General features: G+C 33.5%; 1 protein-coding gene across 1 annotated transcript; it reads right to left on the bottom strand.

Moving 5' to 3' along the window:
- Positions 1-784: 784 nt before the first annotated feature.
- On the bottom strand, positions 785-11,229 carry LOC117329776. The gene is made up of 2 exons (XM_033887907.1): positions 10,944-11,229; positions 785-7,975 (listed from the first exon to the last, which is right to left on the bottom strand). Exons 1-2 carry the CDS (start codon positions 10,953-10,955, stop codon positions 6,251-6,253), a joined length of 1,737 nt encoding a protein of 578 aa, XP_033743798.1. The 5' UTR covers positions 10,956-11,229; the 3' UTR covers positions 785-6,250.
- Positions 11,230-14,167: the final 2,938 nt, after the last annotated feature.

Below are 14,167 nucleotides of genomic sequence, written 5' to 3' on the forward strand. Positions count from 1 at the left end.
GGTGATATTTACTCTTCTTGGTGTAGGTTTAAGTGTCAATCTAAAACTTAATTTTGGCAAAAAATGAATAAACAGGATATGGAGTACTCAAAAAGGTAAAATGCATCATATCTATTCTGTTATCTAAATTTAATGATGTATGTAATTGCCAAATCCAGACAATCCTTTTTGAATAATCTTAGCTTGGTACTCTTTATTTTTTGATGTGGAATAGATAAATACAGAGGGATGTATTAACCCAGGACTATTGTGAAGGAGGATTCAAGATGGTAAAAATGACACTAAACATTGATTTTTGAAATTATGATAGGTAAGGTCAAAGGTCAGGTAAATGGTAGATCTTCGGCCAACTTATGTCTACCATCAAAGGCAAAAACCTTTACCAACACACTATAACCGATAGTGAGAGTGGTTCCTCGACTCCAATGTCATAGCTCTTTTTCAGTTTTTCTTGAACGCGTTGGCTGAAACTAGCTCATAGGCTTTCTCCAATCGTTGTCGCAGACGATCTACACAAGCAGATAATGATGTTTCCTTTTGTCCGAAATCCACTCCGAAGGCTGAGTCTAAGGGTAGACGTGGAATTCTATCGAACATCAGTATGGGCACTAATCTAGCAGATTTCTGTCTGGTGCAATCATACACTGTCATAAATTTCATCACGTGGCACATTAGTTGTGAAACAGGCGTAGTTATGGGATAGATATAGTTAATTTATACCACACCACATTGTCTAAAAAGTATTACCATCCAAACAGTTAGTGGAAAAGTTATTGAACATGCATTATGGTTTAGTATAAACCGTATTTTATTTCGTAGGTTTGAACACTCCAAACAATATACTATCATTTAAGTGAAATGGGATCCAGAAACAAGTTGTTAAACTTATATATAAACGTGTGTTTCCTTAGCAGAAATAATAGAGGATAAAGGAGACTTATTTAGCAAAAATTCAAAAATCTAAGATAGAAACAGCATTATTTAATAATTTAAAAATGAGATTGCAAGAAAAAAAAATAGATAGGGAAGGGAAAGGGCGAGAATTTGCCTAAATCTAAACTCATACCTTAGTTATTAAAGTTGAAACATTTAAAACAGTTTTTGATGCTGTGAAACAGCTGTTGCTATCAACCAATAGTAGGTGACAAAATAAGAGCGTCTTGTGCTCTGACTCTGGGACTGGATATATATATTAATGATGAACTGTCAATTCACAAAAATAAAAAGCAATGTCTAAATATTTTAATTTTTGTTTTATAATATATAAAAAAACATTGAAAAAAGAAATTGATTGCGTTGTTTTCTTTCCGAACTATTATGTATGATGTATGTCGTCAATGACACCACGACGCCATCTATTTTTTTTTTGTTCCAGACAAACATATACATCAATACTCTCTTAATTACGTAGATGTAATCATTGCTTATGAATACTCATATTTTAAATCTACTATTACATTCTTAATTATTGGGCAGTATAGTGTATGTAGAATTGAAACAATCAACAAATGAATATATTGACTGGAGCTAATTGAAAAATGGGATTGGAGGATAGTTTGGATAAAAAGTAGAAGCTGAGTTACAAAAGAAAATACAAAGAAAAGAGAAGAAGGAACGAGATTTCCGACGAAAGCAAAGGCAATTTCTGAAAGGGTGACAAAAAATAACTGACTATTGCTAATAAAACATTTAATCGGGGGGAAAAAAGGGTTGATACGAATCCAACAAAAACACAAGCAAATTGAAAAAGTATAAAAATTAATTACATTGGTAAATTTAAATCTATTTCATAATGAAAGACACTACCTTATTGTAATTGGTATATTTATTTTCTAAAAGCTGAATGGTAAGCACTGAAATCCTCAATAAAAGTAGCTTCCTTGTCATATTTTTTTGCCAAGTATCTCTCGATGTTATATGAAGTTTTAAGGTTTCTAATTAGAGTGGGTAGGTAAAGAGCTTTACATGAATACTTTTGACAATAAATATAGTGCTTCATATTTAGTATTATAATATTTTTTGCTCTGTTATTTTGGTGTGGGTTTTGTGCTAATTTACCAAAAATGAAATCTTTTTTACATACATTAAATGTCTCATTACAAGTAGCTTGCACCCAAATTTGGAAAGCCATAATTAAATTTTGGACTTTATTACATTCCCAAAGTACATGCTGTATTGTTTCTTTTTCTATGAAGCAGAAATTACACAAATCAGACTGAACCAAATGAATCTTTTTTCAAATAAGTGTTTGTAGCTAAGACATGATGATTAATTCTAAATTGCAACCATTGTAGTTTTGATTTTTTATTTGTGTCAAAAGGCAATCTGTATATTGTTTTCCATTCCTCAATAGGTGTATTTCCAAATATGGTGTCCCACTTTGCTTGTCCTGTAGGCAATACATTATTTTTATTCAATACATTATACATATCCTTGTACCTTTTTTACTTTTAATAACAATATCAATATACAGTGGTATCAATGGTAATTTAAGTTTTTTTTCAAAATTCCATCTTAATCGTTTAACTGCCAAATTAATACCATTATAATCAAGGAAGTTAGTATCTAAATTAAAAGTTTCATTAAATTCATTCTATTGAAGAAAGCTGCCATCTTCTTTAAGTAAATCATTTATAAAAATCACACCTTTATCAAACCATTGCTTATAATATACAGTATTAATACCTATTTTTATTAAATCATTATACCAAATTGGTAGAGATAATATTTGTTCTGGCATAAATATTTCAATTTTCCCTCTTAATCTATTCCACGCATTAAAAACATCAATCCAAAATTTGTTATGAAGTACATTTTTGATATTATATTCAATATATCTATTTCCTAACGTTAAAAGCTTATTTCTATTAATTTTTGTAAAAAGAAGTGTCTGCCAATTTGAATGTTTAAGACAAATATTTCTAATCCATGTTGATTTTAAGGCCATTTCAAAATGTTGGATATTAACCATTTTCAAGCCACCTTCTTCATAACATTTCACAATAATATCTCCTTTGACCTTTGCTATTGGACTTCCCCAAAGGTATTCATTGAACATATTTTGAATCTTTTTCATAGTAGATTGTTTCCCGAATTAGGCTGTTCTATTTAGATGACCATTGTTCAAGTGACGTGAAAAACGTAATTTAAAAAAAAAGTGTCATATGGATCAAATGAAAATTTAAGGATTTAAAAGAAATTGTAGCTGCTTGTCGATGTGTGTTTACATTGAGTTGGGTACATATTCAATTTGTTGCGTTGTCGTTTACACAACACAAAATGTATTGCAAATTGCCAAAGATTAAATGGGTAGAACATGTATTCAAAGAATAAGAGAAAAAGAGACAGTAGGGTAACGTGACAGAGGTTAAGTAGATAAAAATTAAGATGGTAAAGCGATTTTTAATATGGACAGCACTGTAAGATTTTCGTAAATTGATTACACGTCAGCATTATAGTAAAATTGGTTCAAGAGAATGTGACTTCACATTCTACAGAAGTTAAGCATAAAGTAACATGACAATATTAATAGCTGATTGACATACCTATTTCTAACATTTAGAAAATCAAAGTTATATGAGCAAAAAGTAAAATGTTCAAAAAACATAACATGGTAACATGACAAAAGGAATATGAATATAAATGATAGTTAGGTAGTTTGAAAATGTGTAGCTTTGCCCTGTATCCAAGTGTAGTTGGAATAAAATCAAATTAGAAATTTAAAAAAAATGCAAATTCCACTTCAAGAGGTAATAAGAAGAGATAATTCTTTTGACTAACTTCTGCATTATCAATTCTTGAGATCTGACCACCTTGGCCAACAAATACTGAATACACATTCAATTAACTTTTAACTTCCATATTGTCTCTATAACATCAATCCAACACTTAACAAACCAGTGAATAATCTAGAGTATAAGTGCATATATTCTAGTAGATACGTACAATTTTTATACATAAGACCTCTACACAATATGAGTGTTATATACAAAACAAAAGTACAATAGGTAAAATTAGCAGGTATATTTATAGTTAAAACATGTATCAAAACAGGAAACTACTTGTCTGTAATCCTACACAGTATTGGGATAAATGCATGAATTAACATATTTGCAAGTTTAATTTAGTTCTGGATTAAAGAGAAAAAAACATACTGGTATACAGAGAATGGTAATTGAACAACATAAAAATGTTGAGCAGATAGGTTTATGTAAAAATATACAATATTTAGTCATACTAGGATACATGAATAAATGTGTGATATAGGATCCATGTGACAACTACCTATACTCGATGTCAGGATTATGCGAACAACTACATTATAAGTGGATACGTGAACATCTTCGCCATATAGGGATAAGTGTACAACTATGTAATATATACATATGATTGCAGGAACGCGAAACAAGGATAAGTGTACAAGGTTTCACGATACGATACGTGAACAAATGCACGATATTGGGAAACGTGTACAACTAAGCGATATAGGGAAACGTGTACAACTGAACGATATAGGAAAACGTGTACAACTAAGATATATTGGTAAATGTGTTCAAATAAGATATATTGGAAAACGTGAACAACTAAGCGATTTTGGAAAACGTGTACAACTCAGATATACTGGAAAACGTGTACAACTCAGATACATTGGAAAACGTGTACAGCTAAGATATACATTTGTATTGGGAAACGTGTACAACTAAGCGATATTGGAAACCGTGTACAACTAAGCGATATTGGAAAATGTGTACAACTAAGATATATTTGAAAACGTGTACAACAATAAGATATATTGGAACACGTGTACAACTAAGATATATTGGAAAACGTGTACAACAATGAGATATATTGGAAAACGTGTACAACAATGAGATATATTGGAAAACGTGTACAACTGCACGGTATTGGAATAGATGTATTACAACTAGGTGTTACGGGGTTTCATGTACGACTACTGTGAACTACAAGGTTTTGTAGTCACTTGTAGAAATGTTGTGTATGGTGTAAGAGAGGAAGACGGAGTCCAAGTCGTTGTATCTTGGCTTATTTAAGTGTGTAGAACTGCTTAGTCCAGTCCTTGGAAACCGACTGTCTCATATAGTAATTACATCTAATCTTTTATAGTACTAAGTCCTAGGTATGAGTGTATATGATTGATAGGTACATGATAATACGGAAGACGGCTGTCATATAGCCTAAGACAATATTAGATAACCATGTACAACATGCACCATTAATCTCAGATCAACTACGTCAACAGGTAAACAGAATTGGTGCCAAAGGGCAAATGTGTTATATAGAAATACAGATCTAGGAATAAAATCTTATATATATTTTTTACTAAATTGTAAAATAATTTATTATATTTCACTACGCGATATAGGACTACGTGTAAAATTACCCAGTATTGGACTGGTGTACTACAACTAAGTGTCAGAGGGGATACGTGTACAACTAAACGACACCCGGACACGTTGACAACTAGGTAGTATGTGGATAACTATGCGATATGGTGAACAGATACATATAGGTTCATGTACAAATACGTAGTATAATGATACAACTACGAGATAGACACTGTAGAAATGCAGGTACCGCTACGTGTGTACAGCTAGACTATATAGGCGTTCGTGTACAGCTACCAGATATAGGGATATGTGTATACAATTATGCATACTGGGGTAGGGTACAACTAAGTGATAAAGTGATTGAGGGTCATGCAAACCTATCATATATTTTCCCTTCGACCGATTTTCATTGGAATTACGGTGTCATTATTATGTCGGTATTCCCTGGAGTATTTCACTAACAAACTAATATACCCTTTTTTTATCTAGAAAACAATAGTGAACCATACCGAAACATTGTTGACAATAATCAAATCTCAAAGTAAACATCAAACAATTACAACAGAATTTAACTGCGTGATCTACTTTTGTTAACATACTGTAATGTAATCAAAATGTATGTAAAGCATGCGATTGTCACATCAGAATCATCGTATTTGAACTACTTGTATTCAGTCAAACATTGTCATTTCTGACTGTATAGTAACTGTCAATGCAATAATACTCGTTTTCTTTGGGACACTTTAAAAATATGTAAATCTTCGCAGTCCATAATTCCTAGAGATGTTCAGGAAGATATTGAAATGTGATTTGATATCAATGAAAGTTAAATAAGAAATCCACTTTGTGATTTTCTCTTTTTTCGAGATAAGGATCATGGTCGATTTCGTAACTTAAACAAATTATGCCACCGGGTCACGGAACTGAATGTTTCCATCTTCATAGTAATTGTCTATGCAGTCATGACTGTCAAATTTCGGACATTTTGAAAATGTTTTAACCCTCCCTAATCCTACCTCTCTGAAATGCTGTTGATGCATGAATATATCTGGATATATAGTACGTGCAAATAATGCTGGGTTTCTCATTCCGTTTACAAAACGTCCATTAAATGGAATTCTGGTCAAATTTCGGTGTTTAGACCTTACTTCGTATGACTCCATCGTATCACGTGACCAGATATCCACATGCCAGTGTTTGGACGTTGCACCTAACTGCGCGGGAATGGATTTTGGAGCGCAATTACCTAAATGTTCCACTCCGACTCGTATGCCTCTAGATCTCAGTTTTACTCCGGCATTTTTCAAATTCGTGAAATCAGGACACCAAAAATGGATATCTGCGTCTATTTCCCATGGGATCACATTGTACATTTTCACAGCTCCGAGGACTGTTCCAGCATTCATTTGACACGATCCATTAATCTTTTCACACATGTCCATGAAGCCATAAGTTAAGTCTGTCAGCTCTTGAACACAGCACGGTGATCTTACAAATCCTTTTATTCTTTTGCATGGATACGAGTAATTACATCCAAACTGTATAGTCAGTCCAAAAGAAAACTTTAACTTGTAAAGATTCCGTTTTCGTCCAAACTTCTCCCAGTCTTTTGTCAGCTCACTACGGCGTGGAAAATCCATATCAAACAAGGAGTCAGGACACAGAGCAACTTCCGTATTAAGTCTCATAAAGAAGTCCTCGTATAATCCCATTGATGTCAAATTATTATCAAATTTGATTTGTTTTAATATTTCTGTTTTCATTAGAAACGGTCCATCCACGTGATCACAAAACACACAGTCGTGCATTGACTCGTCATATCCTTCCTCGTATACCACCGTGTAGTTCCGGAATACTCTCTGATGGCAACCTAAACTCCAAACATTATCAGAGTTTCTGATAGCCCCGCCTACTGCGTTAACATTTAGACTCTCTATCTCACGTACAAGTCGTTCGATTCGTGCATTTGAGTCGAGTTCAGTCACATTTCGCAAAACTAATGTATATTTAGTTTTCACTTCTTTCATTAATGTGTTCAATGCATCCCCTTCTGTGGTCGTAGATACCATGTGCTTTACACGTACATTACTCTTTTCCTTAACATTCTCACCGTAGTCACCAACTATCATTGGGAGGTTTTCACCGTACGTATCTTTAATGAACTCTTTGTCTGTAGGTGAGCCATAGTCAAGACGAATGACTGTGACTATTTCCTGAAGAGGCTTAGCGTGAGAACAATTCATGATTTTGTTCTTTTTATCATCATGATACTCGGGACACATACTACTGGGTTCATACACATTCCGTTTTGTGGCGTCTTCAAAGGAGGTTCCAAATCCTTTCAGAATTGCGTCCATGTATTCACTTGCATATTTTAATGCCCTCCGTGTTTTAAATCCTCTTGCGTGTATCCTCGCCCTTTTGAGATACATGGCTACATCAAATATCTGTCGAGGGATGTTTGATACGTTTACTTGTATTGATGATATGTCGATTGTCTCGGTGCAGGTATCAGAATACTTGAAACTTTGAAAAAGGGATTGGTTGTCCGTACAACGCAATTGAAAGGAAACTAGGAGAGAAAGCATACTTCCTATTCCAAAACTGAGCATTAGGTAAACGCTGACCTGTTAAAAGAAACGTAAAAAAACAACATTACAATGTTTAAGGAGTGATTGAAGATGGATTTTTGCACCCACCATTTGATTATCTTTATTTGTTCTAAGCATGATCTTCTCTCTACGTTAATCATCTGATAATGATCTGATCAGATGAAAGCTTTCATATGAAAGCTAAGAGGCATATTAAAGACATTTAAGAAGAATTTTCTGAATCTGACTAAAAACCATATAGGCAAAACTAGAGACGAAAGAAAACCTACATAGGACGCTTCATTCAAGAAGAACCATATGTACATTTTTAGTAGGTACATGTTATCTCTAAAAGCTATCGAAGTAGACCTTTTCGGGAATTGGGAATTTTAATACGAAATTTTGACTGCCTACCATTTTATTATCTAGATCGAATTCAAAATAAAGTTAGAACACAGAGAGGTTAACAATGGCCTCATCATATGGCAAGGAAGCAAATTATACACCATACGCATCAGTTTCCATATTATTCGGCTGACAGAAATGGAAATAGTTGTATAAAACTTTTTCGTAAGATTTGATCTGTTTCACTTTTATTCTAATTACGTTTCCCGCTAACAACCAGTGTCAGAGATCCACTTTGTCCTTAACCTTTTCAACCAAATGTCCTTTACTTTTGATCCAGTGACCTTTATCTTTGGCCAATTTATTTCATTTAAACCTATGACCTTGATATCTGAAGTTGATTCCGTGTTTAATTCCAATCCACTTTGCTTCATAAGGTCTTTACCAAATATTCTTACCAACGTGGCTTCGTCTTGCCAGAATAAAACGTCCATCAGTAAAAAGATGCAAAATATGACCTTGGCCCCTGACCCAGTGACCTTACATTTAGTCAGCTGACTACTTGTTTAATTCTTCCTTATTTTGCTTCATAATGTCTTAACATAATAGTCATCAAAAGAAAGATACAAAATTCGACCTTGACTTTTGACAACATAACCCAACTGCTTGTTTAATTCTAAAAGACTAGGGAACCTTCCAATGAATTTTGAGAAAATCTTCAAAGTTCCTCTCAAAATTTTGATAAGATACTTCAATTATCAAAATCCAATATGGCCTTTTGTTTCTGGATCACTGTCGATATCAAATATAAACAACTACAGACTACGGAAAAGCTACCTGTGAAATTTGAGAAAAATCTTCCCAGGACTTCTGAGGAAAAAGCGATAGCATTCTTCAATTGTCAATTTTCAAGATGGCCGACTGTCGGCTATTTCGTTTTCCGAATTAGACTCAAAATCATATGACGACAACAACGGACCAAGGGAAACCTACCAATGAAGTTTAAGAAAGAAAAGTCTCTCCAGTACTTCTCCAGAAATAGCGATTAAAAATGTTTACGGACCGACGGTCGACGGACTGACGACGAACAACAAACGCAGGGCGATTTGAAAAATGTCCACCGGGCTAAAAATAGACAGGATATTAATTAATTTCCCTTTTCCTGTAGTTTTGTTTTTAGTTTTTTTTTTATATATATATAAAGATATATATGTAATCAATTGATATATTCATTTCTAGGAGTCTTTACATAGAAATAAATTGTTACTGACACTCAATTGTCTATTTATACTGTTGATAACATTTTGTATCACTTGCAAATTACTCAAAAGTCAACGTTTGTAAAGGAATCTTTGAAAAAATATAAGCATTGATGAAATCCGCGTGCATTTGTATAGCCCTGTGTTTGTTTGTTAAGGATGTGTTCTCACTATAAGTTTCATATTACGTTTCCATCAGATATATTAGTATTGGTTCGTTTGGATGGGGTTTACATTGAGTTTTAAGGTGGGGTCGGTTTTTTCGGGGGTTGTTTTTGGGCGGGGGTCGATTAGCTTATTTGTTTCACATATTTTGCACAACTAGCCATGCCATTTTGCTCTGATGTGTCTATAAATGATAGCACACGCATATGGCATATAATGAGGCATTTCAAACATCAAAAATGTTCTTATTACACACTATCGACACTGACAGGAAGGCTATTTCCCAGGTTAGATTATTTGTATGACTTTTAATTATTTTCTGCTACATTTACGCAACGTCTATTATCATGTATGTCAAATCATTGGTGAATTAAAGAAACAACATATCCAAATAAACATTTTGATATATATTATATGATTAGTTTTGTACAAATGTATAGATATTTATTCGTGTTTAAACTTCAACATTATTTTCATATACAAAATTACCCTTAGGTGCATGTGAATATTTTGAACTTCATCATTAAACATTGACGAGCAGTACGGTGCAGCAAGAAAGTGAAATAGATACTCAACGAAAAGAAAAAAAAATGTTGGTAACATTTATAAACTTTGGCGTACACGGAGTCTGAAACTTTGATGTCGTATATCACTGACCGGGTACATGTTAAACCCAAGCCATCTATAAATAACCACAGTGGTCTTACCTGTTGTGATAAATTCATCTGTATTCACCTGTACAAACGATAGATGTATTATGTAATTTATACATTTTTTTCTTAAGTCACTAGATGATGCACCAAACAAAACGGTAAAAGGTGCATTGTAACAGCCTATTGATGTTTGCTGTTGCCACCCGGGGGTAGGTTATTTGAGAACCGTATTTCTTGGTAGAGTATTTAATGGACAATGAACAAATGTTTCCGTCCCGAATAACATGTCTACATCGACAGGCTGGACGTCAGTTAGACTGACACGGATAAATAACATAATAAAAGCTTACTTACATTGCTACGATTACAAAAGTGTAAAATATTCAATCTCCTTTTATAGAACTCTTTAAAACCGATTTCATGAAGGGGAAATTTAAGGGTTTTATTGAGGTTTGGAACCAAGTGGTACTATTTCCTTTATCTAGTGACAGGTTATTACAAATTACAGGTATTATGTGTAATAATAGAGATAAACTAAGACGATTATGAGGAATAATGAGAAATCCATCATAATATACCTACCCTTAAAGACATTTTTCATTAGATGATTTTAGCACGAGTAAATACGATCACCTCTCCTGGAGTATTCCGCTTCTGTATGAAGAAAATAAGTTGTTACGTGGCTCTTGAGAAATGTCCTTGTGTCACATTATGAAGTAGGATCTTCCGTGATGTACTGCACAGCTCCAACAAAAGGGTATCGTGCTGCAAGTAATTCAGCAAGGAACACGTCATCCCGGGCCTCGCTTCCTGTAATTCTAACATCACTGTGCTGATTGGTTAACAGCTGTGTGACACAGGCGACACACATACCCTGTAAAATGATATAATGTTTTAAAATCGATTTCAGGTATACAAGAGACTTCAAATATAGAGGGATAAGGTAACATAGGGGAATTTACGCTATAGAAACGTTTGTTTTCATATTATTACTGCATGATTTCTGTCGTCGATATGCATACCCATCAACAGGTCAAACGTACATGTCCTATTTTAGCAACATATGGCGCGAGTGCAGTTGGAGCTATGTAAGAAATTCAGCCTGACAATGATCACTGCATATAACACACCTGTAAAGAAAAAAAGAAAGCGTGGTAATATGATAATAAAACACTAATATCAGAGGCGTCTGCTTCTGGTTATAATAAAAAGATAAAAAAAAATATATATAGACCCTATTTATACGATGCATCGACTGCGGAACGGAAGTAGACTTGCATTGGTCGACAATTAGAGTTAGTATTGTTTATAGAGTTGTCGACTAATCAGATTGCCCCATGAATACCATTCTAAAATATGTAGACTACTTCCGTCCCACAGTCGATGCATCGTCGGCTATCACGATCGCTTTTGATCCATCTTCTCATTATCAAATTATTGTCTTACGTCAAAAAAATAACATGCATTGATATTTAAGGATTGTAAACCAAGGTACGTTACTGAAGTTTGTGTTCTAACCCCAACTTCCGGTTTTTCGAGTGTTACACCTTGTTTACATGTACAATTCTTCTGTACGGAATATATACCTTTTTTCGAATTCAAGTGCTATAATCTACTTTTTCATCTTTCAACAAGAGATCGAGGAAAGATATTGGCGCCCACCATTGAATAAATGTTTTTGCTCTATGTATAGTAATGTATCTGCCTTAATGGTCTGATAACAAGGAAGCCCTCGTAAGAAATGTAGGAGTCATATTAGAAGCAATTGTTCTGTGAATTAGAAATATGCATAACTTGGCACCAAGAGTAATCTACATACAGTATGAAGCCTGAATCAAGGAAAACCTACATATGAAATCTAAGATATCTACGAAGAACATTCTTGAATTAGAAATCTTAACACAAAAATTAACTGGCAGCCATTTTGTTTTCTTGGTCAAATTCCAAATGAGGCTAATACACCGAGAGGTCAGCAAGGGCACTGCCATGTGTATAGGGAGCAAACTTTACATCATACACATCCTACTCCTTATCTTTTGGGCTTACAGAAATGGAAATACCTGTATTAAACTCTTGTTCTTTACTTTTGACCCTTAAGGTCTGAACAAATTTATTAAAGATTATTAAAGACACAAACTGAACTCTGGCCTTTGACCCAGTGACCTTGACATTTGGAAAAAGAACTACTTGTTTATATTCCCAGCAACATTGATTCATCACCTCATAGCTGAGATACAGAGATGCACGAGTATATATATATACTATAAATATAGTCTATGGGTTTTAAAACACCAATGCAAGCCGTCTCTGCACACTACTTTTGAGCATGCGCAAACCCGATAATGAGTGTAAACAAACTGAGTTACGTGTTACATAGAAAACGGAGACAGTAAATGTATGAAACAAATATGGAGTATTACTGTTTGGAAAGGAATATGACAGATGTGACTTTTTAAGCGGTTGCGACAACAAGGACGGAATTGAAAGCAATACCTTACCAAGATCCTGATCGGGCTACTGGTTTGTTTTTGTTCTGTACAACTTTTGTTATCCTCTTATCTAATACGTACCTGTTTTGGTATTGTTCTTACTACATCATGGTTGAAATATGCTTGCATTCGTACACAAATGTAAATACCTTAGGGAAATATGATGCACTAGGTAAGGTTATTACGGGGGTCCTTAAGGGTAATAATCTACTACGGATTAATGTTGTCAGGTAGGCTAACCAAGTGACATTTTTCTACCAGAGGGCTACTTATTATATCTCTCCATTATATGGCTTCATAAAGGTAAAACAGTGCAAGAATTTTCAGGATATCTGAATTCTTTAAACAATTTATTTTTATTTATTGTTCAGACTGTAAAAGATGCAAAAAATAAAGAAAGTTTTCAGTAAAAGCAAGATTCATACAGTAGAATGTTTTAAAACGTCAGAAAACATGTCATTTTGATAATATCTGTACAACTTTCTCTATAATGCTATTTTTTTCGTCCACAATTTCTTGATCATTTGCTATAACGTGTAGTTGTTACAATAGCTATTTATTTAGTTCTGCTGAAATAAACTACCACATTTATTGTAACCTGACCTGCATAAAGTCTATTTTCCATCTCTTTTTTTTCTTTTCTTTTTTTCTCTCGTAAAAAATAGGTTGAGGCTTAAGTAATAATCTGCTGTACCTTTTTTTTCTTTCTTTTTAACAATTGTACTCTCAAAATTTTGTAAACCTACTTAATGCACACCTCCAATTTAAGAGACATCAAAAATATATAATTCCAAAAATGTATATATAACATCCGAATCCGTATATAGGTCTTACACAGAAATCGAATGTCACACAATTAAGTAATCAATATAGAGGTACTCATAGAAACAGTAGCCTTCATACTACATTGTAATTAGCATGAGACCAAATATTATTGATAAATTATTTAGTTTAAGAATACTCGATTCATGTGGATATACAATATACAACACATGTTTTAGAATCAGCCCACTAGAGCAGGTATTATCCGTAGTCATATTTATTTTTTTAAAAGAGTAACCACGTTTCAAAGTTTTTGATTTGCATGATGTTATCATATTAATTGAAAATATTCTATATGAAATGTTTGTCCTGACAGAGATATATACTATTGTTGTCCAATTCAATAGTCTAGATCTTCATATATGAAAATCATGATCATAATCGTAATATTGCCCCATGGGCCGAGTTTATACATCTAAAATCCAATAAACTTTATACAGAAAACTTGATACAGCAAATTGCCTTTATCCCGTTATTGAGATTTGATATTCAATG

The sequence above is a fragment of the Pecten maximus genome, chromosome 6, assembly GCF_902652985.1.
Source record: "Pecten maximus chromosome 6, xPecMax1.1, whole genome shotgun sequence".
Classification (NCBI taxonomy): Eukaryota; Metazoa; Mollusca; class Bivalvia; order Pectinida; family Pectinidae; genus Pecten; species Pecten maximus.